Source organism: Talpa occidentalis, unplaced genomic scaffold, assembly GCF_014898055.3.
Source record: "Talpa occidentalis isolate TD23 unplaced genomic scaffold, MPIMG_talOcc4v2.1 talOcc4.14, whole genome shotgun sequence".
In the NCBI taxonomy this organism is placed as follows: domain Eukaryota; kingdom Metazoa; phylum Chordata; class Mammalia; order Eulipotyphla; family Talpidae; genus Talpa; species Talpa occidentalis.
The window spans coordinates 69,440,214-69,455,919 of NW_023601433.1; the positions used below are offsets into that span (position 1 = coordinate 69,440,214).

The following is a 15,706-nucleotide window of genomic DNA, read 5'->3' on the forward strand; positions in this document are numbered from 1 at the left end:
ATTCTAGGTAACCACGATTACTACCCAATGAGGTCAGCTTGGTGAATTAGGATTTAACCAAGACACAGGAGAATGTGACTTTTGATGTGAACTCTCCAGTTCCTTCTAATACCTGAAGCAGTGGTTCTCAAAGAAGAGTCCCTGCAGTCATTCATTATCACCTGGGGATTTGTTAGAAAAGCATATTCTCGGGGACTCCCCGGTGGCGCAGCGGTTGAGCGCTGGGTTGCGAAGCTGCCCGCGGCCTCTGCAGCGCCGGTTCGATCCCCGGCTGCTCCCCAGCCACCGGAGGAGGGTCCCACATGGCGCGCAGACCTCTCCTGCCGCCCGCTGCTCCCCTCAGCAGTGTACTTCGGTCCTTCTGCCTGCTCTGCTCCCCGCTCTGGCTCTGGTGAATTCTCTCACCCTCCCGCGCTTCTGACTGTACCCAGTGCATGTATAAATAAACAAATCTTAAAAAAAAAAAAGAAAAGCATATTCTCAGCACCTATCCCAGATACTCTAAATCAGATGCTCTGGAATTAGGGCCTACTAATCTGGGTTTGTCCCTCCAAGGGATTCTGATTGTGCTGAAGTTGGAGAAACACTGCCCTAGCATGACTTGCTGGTTGGGGCTGGGAGGGCCACCCACTGCCCCAGGGTGCTCTGCATTTCCCCAGCTGCCTTTTCTCACCACGCCCTTCTTCCTGTCTGGAACATTGAGCATAGAAACCTCTTTTCTTACTGAAATTCAGCTCTCACTTGTGAACTCACTTAAATCTTACCTCTTAAGAAAATGCCTCCAGTTATCCCAACCCAAAGACTCTTATGCATCTATAGATGCCCGGAGGATTTGTCTGTTGTACTCATGTGACAAAGTTACTCTTGCTTTGTGTTATTTTGAATATTTATGCACATGCCCCATTTTCCCTACAGGAATATAGGGAATAAGGTCTTCACAGGTAGGAATTGTGTCTGACAGATCCTTTCTGCCTCATGAGCTCTAACCTGGGCTTTGTATACCTGGTGACTACTCAATTTCTTGGACCTATAAAATGTGATTGTTGGAAAGAGACCGTCTGGGCCAGACTTGGTGTTTGCAGATAAAGAACCTGATGTTAACACCTGACCAGAGGGCAGGTTCCATGACATCCAAATGAATGTTCTCCCTCCTCCACATTGTATTAATTGCTAAGAGATGCCTTGAATGAGGGTATTTGCACCACTGGCCTGATCCAAACTAGCAGTTATTCTTGGCCCCATATTTCAACTAAACCTATGGAATACAGATAGACTTTGAAAGTTAAATTGATTAAATTTATAAACCTAGAACCTTTTGGATTCTGCTAATGAGAGCAGGGAGTTCATGAGCCTATATAGTTATACAACAAATGGCATCTATTTCCACTCTTACTTCAGTTTCCCATACCCAATTTACTTGGCTTGCCCAGGCAACTTCTCCTGGTTTTGAAAATATCTATTAAAAGGAGAGCAAGTGGCTCTTCTGAAACCAGAAAAATTGACACAAGGGCTGTTTTGATCTGGAAGTCAACATTGTTTTCTATTTATTTCGAGGGAAAATTGAACTTGGTAGATTTGTGAATTATTGTCCTTCAAGGTTATCCTCTGTGGCTCTTCCCTCAAACAGCCCTTTCTTCTTTTGACACACTGGCTAATATTGTTCAGCCAAGGATCAAAATAATGGCACAACTAGAAAACTTTTCATCAAAAGCCATCCATAAAATTTCCTTTAAAGTTATCTCCATGGACATAGCTCACCTGGCCTTATGTGTTTGGTCCATTACTTGATAATAGGACCGGCACATGTCCTACTCCAGTCGACAGAAAACAGAATGCAAGCACTGCAACGAATGAAGTAGATGGACTACCACTGTGACCCAGCTCCACAGAGTTGATTCCAGAAATGTTGTGAGGAGAGATAACATGTGCATATGCATATATGTGCATATACATCTGCATTTATGTATATGCACATGTATGCATATTTACACGTATGACCAGCGATGTAGTAATAGCTATATAGTGACAACTAATGATACATAATATATATAAATATATGTAAGTATAATATGGAAACATAACATATGCACAAATAGGTAGATTAGTTAAATATAATATATATTTAATTATATGACCAATATAGCTAATTTTGTGACAAGCAGATAAGACCTAACCTTATAGAGAATATTTGGATAATTAGCCTCTAAACCCACTGAGACCCAGTTATTCTTTCCTTTTGCTGTGGAAATCTGGGCATTTAAGTGAAGCCAATGAGGAACTGCTCAGAGTTTGCCTGGCTGCACACTGAAGTCAAAATCAAGCAAATAAATCCTCAGTAATTCTAGTTGGGAAGCTTTGAGCGTATGAGTTCTCTCAGTTCTGGAGGACACGTGATTTCACACATCAATAGCCACAGAAGCAGCAAAACAGTGGCAAGGCTGAAGATATTCATTCTTGCCACTTTTCCATACAAGCTATGTGAAATGGGCAAGATGGTTAGCTCCCTGAACTAGCATTTCCTAACCCTTAGAATGGGGGTAGTGACATCTGGCCTGTGTATTTCACTGAGTTCTGAGGCCTGAGAAATAAAATCACAACTGAAAGTACTTTGTAAACTGCAGGCTGAGAGTGTGTGTCCATCCATGTACAATCTGTAGAGTGAGAAAGGTTAAAAATACATAGTGTGGTAGAGTGTACCGCAGTGTACATTGACAAGTTAAATCGCTTCAAGAACTGTCATAAGAAGAATAAAGTCTAAGGCATTGAAAAGTTATACTTGGTGACAGATTTGACTTACTACTGGCAACAAGTCTAGCACACTGAGAGGGAGTCGTGCCTGAAAGAATAATAGTGTGTCTGTCCAGGAAATGGGTAGATGTGCAGACATGTAGATAAGGAATGAGGTATTTGTACCATCTGTTGCAAGTGGTAGAAAGAAAATTAACATTTTACAAACTGTAACTATTTTAGGTACAAAAGGAGGTTGTCCTTGGCCCAAATAATACAGGAGTATCCTAACCAAAGATTGAGTATCAGTGAGAAAAGGACATTTTTCTTTTATCTGTCCTGCAGCTCCATGCAGTTACTAATTGTGGCTTGGAAGTTAAATGATTTATTTAACATTACTTCTTTATTCTGTTCCAGATTGAGCTCTTTAATCACCACTGGGCACAGAGCTAAGTCCATCAGGTCTGTTACTGGAGGGCTCAGCAGAGTTCCCCACGTCAGGATATTTGTGGGAACAGCACTCATCTTAAATATAGCCAGAAGCTAACCGCTGATTGGACCCTCTCTTTCTGAGAATTAAATAATTTTGGCAACAGTCTGTGTGTCTCATGTCTGGGAGACATTCCATTTGTGATCAGATGAAACATTAATAGGTGTGCTAAGATCTTACAAACAACCATCTTCCAATTTTAACAGTTGTAAGCAAGATGGGCTTGACATTTTTCCAATATTGTAATAATCATTTCCCTTCACAATATCTTAGACTTTTCGGTTTAGACTTTAGCTTTTCTTGTAGCACATGTAATTCTTTAAAGGCACAAATAAGAAAGGAGAAATAGAAATACAATTCATGACTTTTACCCTTATCAGAGCATAAAAGTTATTTTCTGTGGAAGTAATGCTGACTATTTACAGCACATTCTTTCGTAATACTTTCTCAAAAGCTCCAGTAGTTACATTCAGTGAAAAGATGAGAGAGAACAAATAGGAGGACACTTATTACACCACTGGGAAGAGTCATTTCACAGAAGATGTAGTATCCCAGGGGAGGTCAAGCTGAGGAGGATCCTGTGAAGACAACCAGTTGGCGGGCGGTTAGACATCCTCTGACAGAGCCGGACTCTGGTGACTCAGCCTGAGGGATGCATTCTCAGGAGGGTCAGGGGCAGGAGCTCCTCAGGTTAAGTCAAGTTGTGTACAGCACAGGGATGTCATTGAGAAAATCAGCCTTCCTTATTCCTCAGCCAACACACCAGGCCTCTGTCTCCTGGGTGAGCTGTGTGCTTCTTGCTGGATTGAGTTTGATTCATCCTGATTCACCACAGGATTGGGTCAGCTTCAAACTCCTGATAGCAAATCACTGCTCTGGGAAGGACAAAGCCACATGTGTACTCTCCACACAGTGCCCTGATGCATTTTGAAAGTGAAAAGAGATGGTGATGAACGTGAAAGGAAAGAGGGGCAAAGCAGACTTTTCTCACATGATCTCCACAAACTTGCAGGCCAGCAGGATCACCAGAAGTCATGTGCCTCAACAGTTTAACATCATGCCATGTTAAACGTGGCATGATGGCTGTCTTATCCAGAGGGGGTAAGAGCTCCAGGCTTCTGTTTAATGGGGCACAGCATGGCCCAGACACTGGACTTGGGTACACTCTGGCAAACAGCAGTGTACATCCGCACAGCAGGTCAGTTAGTCGGACAGGTGCAATGGCTATGACATCTTCTGCCATAAAACAAGGATCTTTGGGGATGTGGTCAGGTGGAATAGTGGATAATCAGACACGGGAGACCAACGCCTCCTTCCCCTTGCTGGAAAGCATGCACTTGAAGAAACAAAACTGCAATTGTAGATGAGATGCACCAGGAGCTGACAGTGTTGCTTCCCATAATCTGGTGAGAAATAACCAACCTTCACTGATTAGATGAAAAAAAATCAAAACAGGAATTCTCGAAATCCTTCCACTCCTTTCTGACCTCTTCGGTGGCACTGTTACAATCACTTTATCCAAATATTGTTTCTAATGACACGTCTTACAAGGGTGGCAATATCATGTGCTCTCTCTCCCTTCCCCTCCCTTAATAACCACAAAGACGTTTGATAGGCGTAAACATTTTTTTTTTTTTTTTTTTAGAACGTCTGAAACACTGACTAGATTTGAACCTAAGAGACGTCATGGAATTCTTTTGGTCAGCAAGAACAACCTCTAAAAGCCTTAAAATGCTTTAAAAATGCACAGGCTGCCCAGAGGATGGTTTGGGGGGTGGCGTAGGGCCAGGCAGTCTTCCAGCCCAGTGTTTCAAGTTACTTGTTGCAGGATTCCCACTTGGGGATCTCTGTGTTCCACTCAGTTCCCAAGGGCTCAGAAAGCAGGAGGGTGATTAGACAGAGTCATCCTTGGAGCTAAGGAAGTGCATCCTTTCTCCCTCAGCTTTTGTTAGCCACGTGTTAATACCTGCCCTCTGCTGAGCACTGCACAAGCCACTTCTTGTTGGGAACGCACACTTCCTTGTGCCTGTTCCCTTGGAGGAGAATCGCTGCTTTGACAGCAGTTTGCCCACAGGGTCTCTGGAGACGCCCTGGCCTTCTCCTTTCTCCTGCTGAGGGTGGGGCAGAAGGGCTTTGCTTCCTCGAATCCCCTCTATGCTTGGTCGCGGCTGGTCCTCTCTCTTTCCCTCTCCTTGCAGGTATGTCTTTTCCAGAATGTTTGCAGTTGCTTGCCTGGTGCTGCGTGAGACTGATTAATGGCTGTTACCCAAAGTTCAGCCTTCTAAACCCAGCTGGTTAATGAATAGACAGTTTCCTTTATCGCCCTCATGCTTTCCCTCTGGCATTATAAACCTGGGGAAGAGGTTCACGTTTCCTTTAGTTGCTAGAGCCATGGACTTAAAAAGTGCCACAGAGCTGAATGTTGGGTGCTGGTCTCTAGATTTACACCACAGAGCTCGTCCTCAGCAGGACTCTGAGCTGAGTTGTTCCTGGGGGTGATTAGCTTATTGGGTTTTCTGACAGCTTTCTTTGTTGGTAGCTGGTGCTTTGCCCATTTTAAGGAACCTGGTTACCACAGCAAGATCCATTTTGTTGTATTTCCTTCACTGTTGACCCACTTACGTGTAGGCCTCTCGGAGTTCACTCCTTGGTGTATGTTTTCCGTGTAAGCAACTGTTAAAGGACTGAATCACCCATGCAGTAACCTGTGGTTGGATGTGGGCTGAGGTTATTCAGTGACTAATTTCCAAGGGGAGGAGAAATTGGCTTATCATGGGGAGGGCTACTTTTTATCCATGCCTGTGGCAGCTTCGCTCAGAAGACGGGGTAAAACAAAATGGTCTTTACTGGTGGTGAATACTCAAGCGGGGGATCATTTTAGGATCTGTGCCCTTTGTGATTTCTTCTCTGAAGAGAAAGCTGTCTAAAGTATCCAAGTCTGGAACTGAGGATTTCCGATGAAGCCAGCAAACAAAGGAATCGCATGATCGGGAGCTGAGCCAATGTGCTTTTTCACGGGGCTAGTTACACAGGTGATTGCCTTAAGAAAAAGTAAGTGGCTTTAATTATTTAAGGATGAAAGCATCTCATAAGAATCCATTTCAGTTTTGTCTGGTTACTTCATTGTGCATTCTGAGTGAAAGTATATTTACAAATTGTAGACTTGGGAGGGTGGGGTTTGAAATACAACAAACTGCACATAATTTTCTCTTTCCACAAAGAATATGTATTTTAAATATTCCACAGAGAGACATGATTTCATGAGACAGTTTCCTGAAATGATTGAAATAAACATTTTTTTGTGCTAGAATTTTTTTTCTGGAAACAATTTTAAATTTTCCTTCCTCCTACCTTCCATTCAAGAAACTTCTAAATGAGCAATATTGTATTTAACTTGAGGTGTTTGGGGAAATGAAATATAGATATTTGTTGGGGCTCTTAATTCAAAATTCAGATAATTAATTTGAAACTGCCCCAGATTTTCCCTGGTCATTAGGAAGTAGTGGAGCAGCTTATTGATCTGTGTGCTACTTATGAGCAGGGACAGCAGCTTCTCAGTCAAGATGAGAGACTCTGGAAGAAACTATGCTGTTTGCAAGAACTGGGAGGACCCTATAAGAGACAGCAGTGGTATGGGCAGCAGTGGAAAGAGGGCGAGACGATGCCCAGCAGAGCCGATGAAGAGGGGAGAACAGTCTCATTCACGCTTTGCCCCGCTATGCCTAGTGCTAATAGACGAACATTTTCTTTGGGCCTAAGTGCAGGCAAATAAATAGCTGTTATGTTCTAGTAAGGTGTTAAAAGAACCTTTATCTTTGTGTTTAGATCTTTTCTTTCTTGCTGTAAATGAAATTCTTTACCCCTCACAGGACATTACTGTTGAGATTTGGGGCCAGATGCTTTTAATTTACTGAGAGACGTGAAATTATAGGGCTTAGTAACCACAGAGATATTGGTGAGAAGATAGGGATTCAGGTATATTAAGGTGAGTAGAACAGTGTGTGTTTATATGTGTGTTACTTATTTATCTTACTTTTACAGTTTATTTTCTTCTGAAAAAAATCTAATGAGTACTAGTGTAGGAAAAACCATTGAGTAATTGAGTAATGCACTTCTTCTACTCATTTGGCTAAAAAACAGTTTAAAAAACTAAACAGAACAAAAGCTGTATAAGTGCCTGACTGCAGGAAGATTATCTCCATGGAAAGAATACTGACATGAAAGGCTCCTTTATGGGTTATGAATTGTAGAATCTGAATTGTAGTCTTTCTTCAGTTACTTTGATAACCATCTCTCAGATATAAAATCCACTTTTTATTAGAATAGGAGTGGTCTCCTTAGATCATAAGGATTGAAAAAGATTTTCTCTTCTTATCACCCCTTAACTTCCACCTCATCGTAAGAGTTGTCTGTGGTTGATCCATATCCTTTAGTGAATCGAACCCAAATTAACTGACTTTAGGGGTCCATTCTAGTAGTTGATTTAAAATATTTTCCCACAATAATGGGAGCATCATGTCACTCTCTTCATAGGGTCTATATGGAGCTAAGGATGAAATTAGCTGAACTCTTAAAAACTCAATCTTGGAAAGTTAGTCAGAGATGATGAATTAACATAAGAATTCTGCCAAAGGGCCTCCCTAGTGGCTCAGTGGTTGAGCGCTGGGCTGCGAAGCTGCCTGTACCCTCTGCATCACCGGTTCGATCCCGGCTTAATCCCCAGCCGCTGGCAAGGGTTCCACATGGTGCGCAGACCTCTCCTGCCACGCCCGCTGCTCCCCTCAGCAGTGTGTTTTGTTGGTCTGCCTGTTCTGTTCCCTTCTCTGGCTCTGGTGAATTCTCTCACCCTCCTGTGCTTCTGACAGTACCCAGTGCTTATATATATAAATAAATAAATAAATAAATCTTTAAAAAAAAAAAAAAAGAATTCTGCCAAAGACTTTCAACCTCTAAGTCACTCATGCTGATGGAGACATTCAAGCTTAGATTACCTGTTATATTGTAGCTGAATGCTTAAATTCATCTTAATCATGGTTAACGAAGGACAGTCATTCAGGGACTTTGTTGGATGATAGCGAGATTATTATTCATTGTTACATTTCTTTCTGGATTCTATATTTGACCTCAAGGAAGTTGAATGATTTTTATTCTCATGAGATTTTTTTACGTTTCCATTATAAAAGATTGTGTTATAAAACGTATTTGCTAACCATTTCTTTTCTCATCAAAAGCATGTTTTTAAAATATCTATGCTGACATTTTTAATATGTTAAAAGAAATTTACTGAAATTTTGTTGATTAAAAATAATTTTACATTTTCCTTTCATCAGTATTCTTTATCCTTCTAGGTAATTCTATACTCCCTGGAATCTTGATGTCTCTTTTTACTCTCTTGCCAGAGGAAGGTGGGGGGGTAGTGTTTGCTGTGTATTAATTGGGATCAGGACTTCCTCTCTTCCCCCAATTCTGAAGCCAGATAAGGAGGTAAAAGAGAAGAGGGAATAGTGACTAATCCAGTTAGGATTAGTGTCCATCCTAATTAGGTGTTAAACATTTGAACACTTTTTAAACAAATTAGTAACAATAATAACATTTGTTTTACCTGATTTGCCTTGAGCACTATCTGTTATTTTATATATAGTGACATGCTGGTGTGGATGTGATGTACTGATCTTTATGCTTCAGTTGCTTACTATATTTTGTAGTCTGATGATGTGGGGAATTCAGCCAAATATCCACTGCTCACTGAGCCAGTCCCTCATGTGTTTATGGCCTATGAAGTCCTGCTTTGCTTTGAGTCAGATCTTTTCATTGAGTCCCGCTTTATGGAAGACAGGGTAGGAGAGGTATTTATTGAGGATGGTGTTGGTCAGCTGCAAAACTCGTGTCATTGGCTCAATGAATGAGAATGAGAATTCTGGAATGAAAACCAGGTGGCTAGGGGTGTTATCACAGTGGCTTTGGGACTATCCTCCTATTCTGAGGCACTGAGCTCCGGGGTCTTAAGGGCATCCACTGAATGAGCAGAGAGAGGACCCTGGGGCTGGATCATCAGGGCTTGTGATATCTTCAAGTTGCCATCTCCCCAGGACATGATCCTAACTCTTGTGGATCCAAACTTAGGCTAAGGCTCAAAGTCAGGCTCAAGTAAACAATTGGTGAATTAATGAAACTTTCCTCCAAGTCTCCCCCTTGAATATCCTTTCCCTTTATGGTCTTGCCCCTACTAGATTGTATCAGCTTGGAAAAAAATGAGAATGATGTTACTAATTTTTTTTTTTTTTTTTTTGGTGGGACCCTCTCCGGCGCCTGGGGAATAAACTGGCACTGCAGAGGCTGCAGGCAGCCTCGCAGCCCAGCGCTCAACCACTGCACCACCAGGGGAGGTCCTTACTAATTATTTTCCAAGGATAATGCCAGAAAAATGTACCCAGGCATTAAATGACATTAATTTTAGCACTTTTAATACATTAAGCCTATAGTTATTTAGTGTATCTAAAAAGCTATGACCTTAAAATTAAACTATTGTGTGAGTTTTTTTCCTCAAACCCCGCAATGTTGAGCTCTTTGTCAGGTGTCTTTTCTTCCTGTTGTTGCTGTAACAAATTACCATGAACTTAGCTGTCTTAAGATATCACACATATTACCTTAGAGTTATAGAAATCAGCCCCAGATGGGTCTCATTAAAGACAAATATTGAGATATTTTTGGCAGGTCCATACTCTCTCATAAGCTCTAGGGAAGAATCCATTCCCTTGCCTTTTCCAGCTTCTAAGGACTGACTGATTCCTTGGCTTATGGCCCCCTGCTCCATCTTCAAAATCAACAGTGGGGCATCTTCTAGTGTCTTCCTCTCATTCTGCTTCTGTCATTGCATTTCCCCTGATTCACCCTCCTCTTTCACATACAAGGATTCGTGTTTGCACTGGATTCGTGTTTGCACTTACCTGGAAAATCCAGCATCTTCTCCCCACCTCAACACCCTTAAAAAGCGACATGGCAAAGTTCCTTTTGCCATGTAAAGGAAGATAGTTAAAGCTTCCTAGGTTTAAGATATGGACATCTTACAGAGGGAGTGGGCCCTATCTACCTCTTCTAAGAAGCCACACTGTCACAATGAGACTTCTCTAAAGACATGAGTATCAAGGTAGATTTTCTAATTTCTTATTTTATTTTCAGATGCAGAGAGAAATTATTTATGCAAGAGGAGATGGCCCTGGTGCCTCTCGACCTGGATCCACAGCTCATCCACCCCATGCCATTCCAAATTCACCCCCGTCCACACCCGTGCCCCATTCCATGCCTCCCTCCCCATCCAGAATTCCTTATGGAGGTTCCCGCCCAATGGTTGTTCCTGGCAATGCCACCATCCCCAGGGACAGACTCTCCAGCCTGCCAGTCTCCAGATCCATCTCACCAAGTCCAAGCGCCATTTTAGAAAGAAGAGATGTAAAGCCAGATGAAGACATGGGTGGCAAGAACATTGCGATGTACCGAAATGAGAGTTTCTATGCAGATCCTTACCTTTATCATGAGGGACGGATGAGCATCGCCTCCTCCCACGGGGGGCACCCAATGGACATCCCTGACCACATCATCGCCTATCACCGCACAGCCATCCGGTCCTCAAGTGCTTACCCTTCTTTGCAAGCGGAAATGCATATGGAGCAGTCACTGTACAGACAGAAATCCAGGAAATATCCAGATAGCCACTTGCCTACTCTGGGCTCCAAAACACCCCCCACCTCTCCTCACCGAGTTAACGACCTGAGAATGGTTGACATGCATGCTCACCATAATGCCCACGGGCCCCCTCACTCCATGCAGCCAGACCGGGCCTCGCCCAGCCGCCAGACCTTCAAAAAGGAGCCAGGCACCTTGGTGTATATTGAAAAGCCACGGACTGCTCCAGGATTATCCAGCCTAGTGGACCTCGGCCCTCCTCTAGTTGAGAAGCAAGTGTTCGCTTACAGCACCGCTACGATACCCAAAGACAGAGAGACCAGGTAAGCTGGTGGGGCTGTTGCGGGCGTCTGTATCTCTATGTTGTTGAGGGCTGCTACTCCCTGGTCAAGCCCAGATAAAGCCAACCGCGCACCATGCTGGCAGAGGGCACAGAGTAGGTGCAAAAAGCCACTCTTGTCTGCAATAATTTCTACAGTGGAGGGAGTCCGTTGAGGCAGGTCAGTAGCCCTGAGACACCAATGAGTGTGGCCAGCAATGCAGGTCTCCAGAGCACGGGTCTAACAGTGTCGTTGTGAGTGTGAATCTGCATAAATTGGAAGGAAATTCTGATTCGCCAAAACCATTTAGACAAGGAAATCAAAAGTTCATAATAATTTTTCTGCCACTAAGAAAAGGAATGAGCAGTTTAAATTTTAAATGTTTGAAATGGCAATCTGTGTTTTTCCTTGTGGCGTGCAATTTTGTTTTCTCATTTGGTTTTGGGAAATGGAAAAAATGTGTCACTGTCATGTAGTGAGATAAAATATGAATTTGCATAAAAAGTATGCTTTAGATTTCATCCTCGTTTAGGAATGGCACAGTGATCAGCAAAATTTTTCTTGTAAATGAAATACTCTGGGATATTTAAGTTTATTTTTAATAAGACATATTTTTATCATTTATCAGCCCAAACCTTTCTGCTCCATCTTAAAAACCCTCCAAAGTTCACATAGTAATAGAAACACTAATTCTGATAGAGGGAATCTCCCTAACCTGAAGTCAACATATTAATTAAAATCATAAAAATTTACTCAAAGAAATTAAGTCCAAAGAGATTAAGCATTTTTCTTGTGATTATATAATGAATTCAGAATGGGTGTGAAAAACAAAATCCAGGTATTCAATTATTCAGTGCTTCATTAGAACCACTAGTTCCTGCTTTTCACCAAAATCTGTACCATCACTGTCTATGACATAACGGTATAAAAAGATCAAAATTGTGACTGGAGTATGACTTGTCTATCGTACTCTTTTCACACACAAATCAAGAAGCCCAATCTTTGTGAGCAGAATTTTGTCATGAAAAGTCCAACCCTCCTTATCTGGCCAGTCACCACAGGAAGATTTCAGGAGGATCCAAGAAAGCAAATGAACATGGATGTTTGGGGATCTTGAATGCAACACAAATTCTAATTCTCACAGACATTTACAAATAAGAAACAAAACAGCAGCTGCGGTGCCTTGTCTATGTTGAACTAAGGAAAATTAAGAACTGTATTCATCCTCTCCTTCCCAAGGCCTTTTGAAGCAAATTTCTAAGAATCAGAGGAAGTGCCACTCCTCATGGCCACTGACAGCTGAGGAGTATGGGATAAACTCTGAGGCTTAGTGGAGCAGACAGGGGCACTACTAGAGGAAACCTACCAGGACAAGCCTTGAGGCTCAGAACAAGTGCCATGTGCCTCCCGCAGGGGTGAAGCGTCGGTTACAGTGGCTCTGGGATCTCGTTGGGAACACGTGTCATTGAAAGGTGGGGCTTAGGGCTTCCCTGGTGGTGCAAGGGGTTAAGCACCGCACTATGAAGCGGTCCACAGCCTCTGCAGCACTGAGTCTTAAGGGGCATCAGTATTTTTCAGGGTCTCTGCTTCCTCTTTAGAAAGAATCTGCCAATCTTAAAGGTTTCCATTTTGCCAAAGCTCAGAAAATTCTCTGGATTTCTGTTTTGCATGTTCAAAAACCTTTTTTGAAAATCCAAATTATCCTATTTGTAAAATAACAAATTGACTAAAAAGGTTAGTGTTCACTTAAAATATATTGCCATTATCACAACCACATCCATTGCAATTATGAACATAATTTTACATTTTCACTTTGTTTTCATTCCCCAAAATGTGAAATAGCAGAGGAAGAATCTTATCTCACACATCTTATCTAGGTGATTCTTCACCTATTAATCAACTAATCTTGGGAGGATGGAATTTGCCTGTGTATTTGTTAATACACAGGCAGGGTGTACGGGCAGGAATGACACGGCAGGTTTTCTAATCCAGCAGACAGGGTAAAGGAGGAGAGAGTCCTTGGAGTCCTCAATGGCTTTTCAGGCTTTTATTGGGATTTACTAGGTACACGGCAGGCAGGGATGCTGCTGGCAGGCCTCCCAGCCCCCAGCAAGTCTTTACTCTTTCTGGGCTCACCGGCCTTCTCTCGCGTTCACTGTCTTCTCTCGTGGTTCTGCTTCTCTCTCGGCTTCTCTGTTCTGCTTGCTTCTCTTCTGCTGGCGTCCCCATGACACCGCCCTTAAAAGCTCAGACTTAGCCCAGGTGAATCCCATCTACCTAGGCCCACACCCTACTCCAGGTGCCCGCTATCAGGCATGCATTCGGGACCACAGGGTTCCGTCATCCATCCTAATGGCAGGAGGGCAGAAAAGCCTGATACTTTTTACCTCACCCTACACAGGGAGAGTTCTTTTTTCTATAAACCTACACACACACCACCCACACACACACACACGCACACCCCTCTCTACACTTAGAGTTGCTATGACTAAAAGAGCTGAACATCCCCATTCTTCATTAATTCAACCCAGACATATGACTATTCTCTAGTAAAAACTTGAGTCTGAAATTTTGCTCTCTGCACTCACAGCCCCCTCCCCAATGCTGCCTAGACAAGTGTAGGGGGCAGGACTGGACACGGTGCAGGTTTTCTGATCCAGCAGACCGGGTAAAGGAGGAGTCAGAGTCCTCAGTGTTTTTTTTTTTTTGCAGGTCTTTTATTGGGGTTACCAGGTACACAGCAGGCAAGGGTGCTGGGAGGCTGGCAGGCCTCCCAGCCCCCAGCAAGTCTTCACTCTATCTGGGCTCTCTGGCCTTCTCTCTCTCTCGGTTTCTGCTTCTGCTTCTCTGCTTCTCTTTTGGCTTCTACTGGCATCCCCGTGACGCCGCCCTTAAAAAGCACGGTCTTAGCACAGGTGTACCCACCTACCTATGCCCACACCCTATTCCAGGTGCCTGCCATCAGGCATGCATTCAGGACCGCAAGGATCCTCATCTATCGTGATGGCGGGAGGGCAGAAAAGCCTGACATTTTCTTTACCCTACAACAAGTAAGAAATGCGAACTTTCTCCTCTTCAACACTGATTCTGAGCTTTTCTGTAGCTGAAATGTACTGCTGGGTAAGATTGTAAGGAGGAAGGCAATGATGATAGCTGTCATTTGTTGAGGGCCTTTTATGGGCCCAGCACTATATTAGGTAGTTTCCATACATCATGTGATATAATCATCTCGGCCACCCTGTGAGGTGTGTTCTATGATTATCACTATTTTACAAATGCAGAAATTGAGACTCAGAGGTTAAGGAACTTGCTCAGGATCACAAAGCCAGTAGCAGAGAATGTCCAGGTTCACTACAGAATCTATACTTTTTACCTTGGTGCAGTATTATTCTGCCTGATGAGAAAGAGCTATAGGCCCCGCCTTCACCCAGCAGAAAAGTAAAGTCAGAAGTAAATTCTGAGCAATTTAACCAGAATTTTTCAAAGATTGTTTCAGGACTAGATGCTATGCAACTGCTCCTAAAGGATATTTACAATCATAAACATGGTAGAATTTGCATAATTATGCTACTAAATATGTACGTGCCATTTAAAATAGAACTGCCTAGCTAGTATATTAACGCAATTATGCAGAAATAGAGAAAGAAAGAAGAGAACGTTCTTGGTAGATTTTCTTGCAAAAAATGAATGTATTATAGCAAAGAAAAATGTAAAAAACAAAAATACCAGATACAATTACTGAAGCACAAAATTAATAAGCTGTTGCCTCACCTATACTGTAATGTTATTTTAGAAATGTTTGATCTATGTAAGTATTTTTAAAGAGTCTTGAACTCCTGTAAGTTGAACTTTATGAGTACAGGGTCCTATAAAATGCCAAACCAATTTCTGCTGCAATTTTATAATATTAAACAGCAAATAAATCTGAGAGTGCTTTTTATAGGAAACCCAAGTGAAATTTTACATCTTAGATGTGAAACTACAAAAACACAGGAGGGAGACTGAGAAATCTGTAGCGACGCTTTTTTGGGGGCACTGCTGGATTCATATGCCATTCTGAAAAGCAGTTCTATGAAATAGCCCAAATAACTGCAGGATGTTTCAAAATCAGAGAGGAAAAAAATCTTTCTTTCCTATCTATACTCAGAAAAACCTCCAACAGTAGCTTTTTTTTGTTTGTTTGAGGAAACATGATTTTTGTAACTGCATTATTGACTTGAAAATGAAGAAATAAAGACAAATCAATTTATTGTGGTTCTTGTATTTAGTCAGATGCCTTGATCTAATAAATTGGGTGGCTGTTTTCTTTTTAAATATGTTTTCATAAAGCACCTTTGCTTTTTTGGAAATAATGACAAATTGTATCAATGATTTAAAAGAAATAGCTGATGTAGCTGAACATAGATGATGGAAGAGTTTTCCTCAAAATGACCATCAACTGGAGGGTAAAGGAGCATATTACATCTCCTTTGACTCTCAAGACAGC

The 15,706-nt window shown here is 42.3% G+C and overlaps 1 protein-coding gene across 17 annotated transcripts in view; it reads left to right on the top strand.

Moving 5' to 3' along the window:
• The window catches only part of KIAA1217 (KIAA1217 ortholog), a 606,452-nt gene that overhangs the window by 536,912 nt on the left and 53,834 nt on the right, over nt 1–15,706 (top strand). For 15 of the 17 annotated variants that reach the window (XM_054695156.1, XM_054695157.1, XM_037510713.2 and 12 more), the window contains one exon: nt 10,397–11,223. In XM_054695156.1, coding sequence (XP_054551131.1) covers nt 10,397–11,223 — 827 coding nt within the window. Of the gene's footprint in view, nt 1–4,873; nt 6,269–10,396; nt 11,224–15,706 lie in introns of those variants that run through there. The other 2 variants (XM_054695158.1, XM_054695166.1) reach the window with 1 other exon arrangement.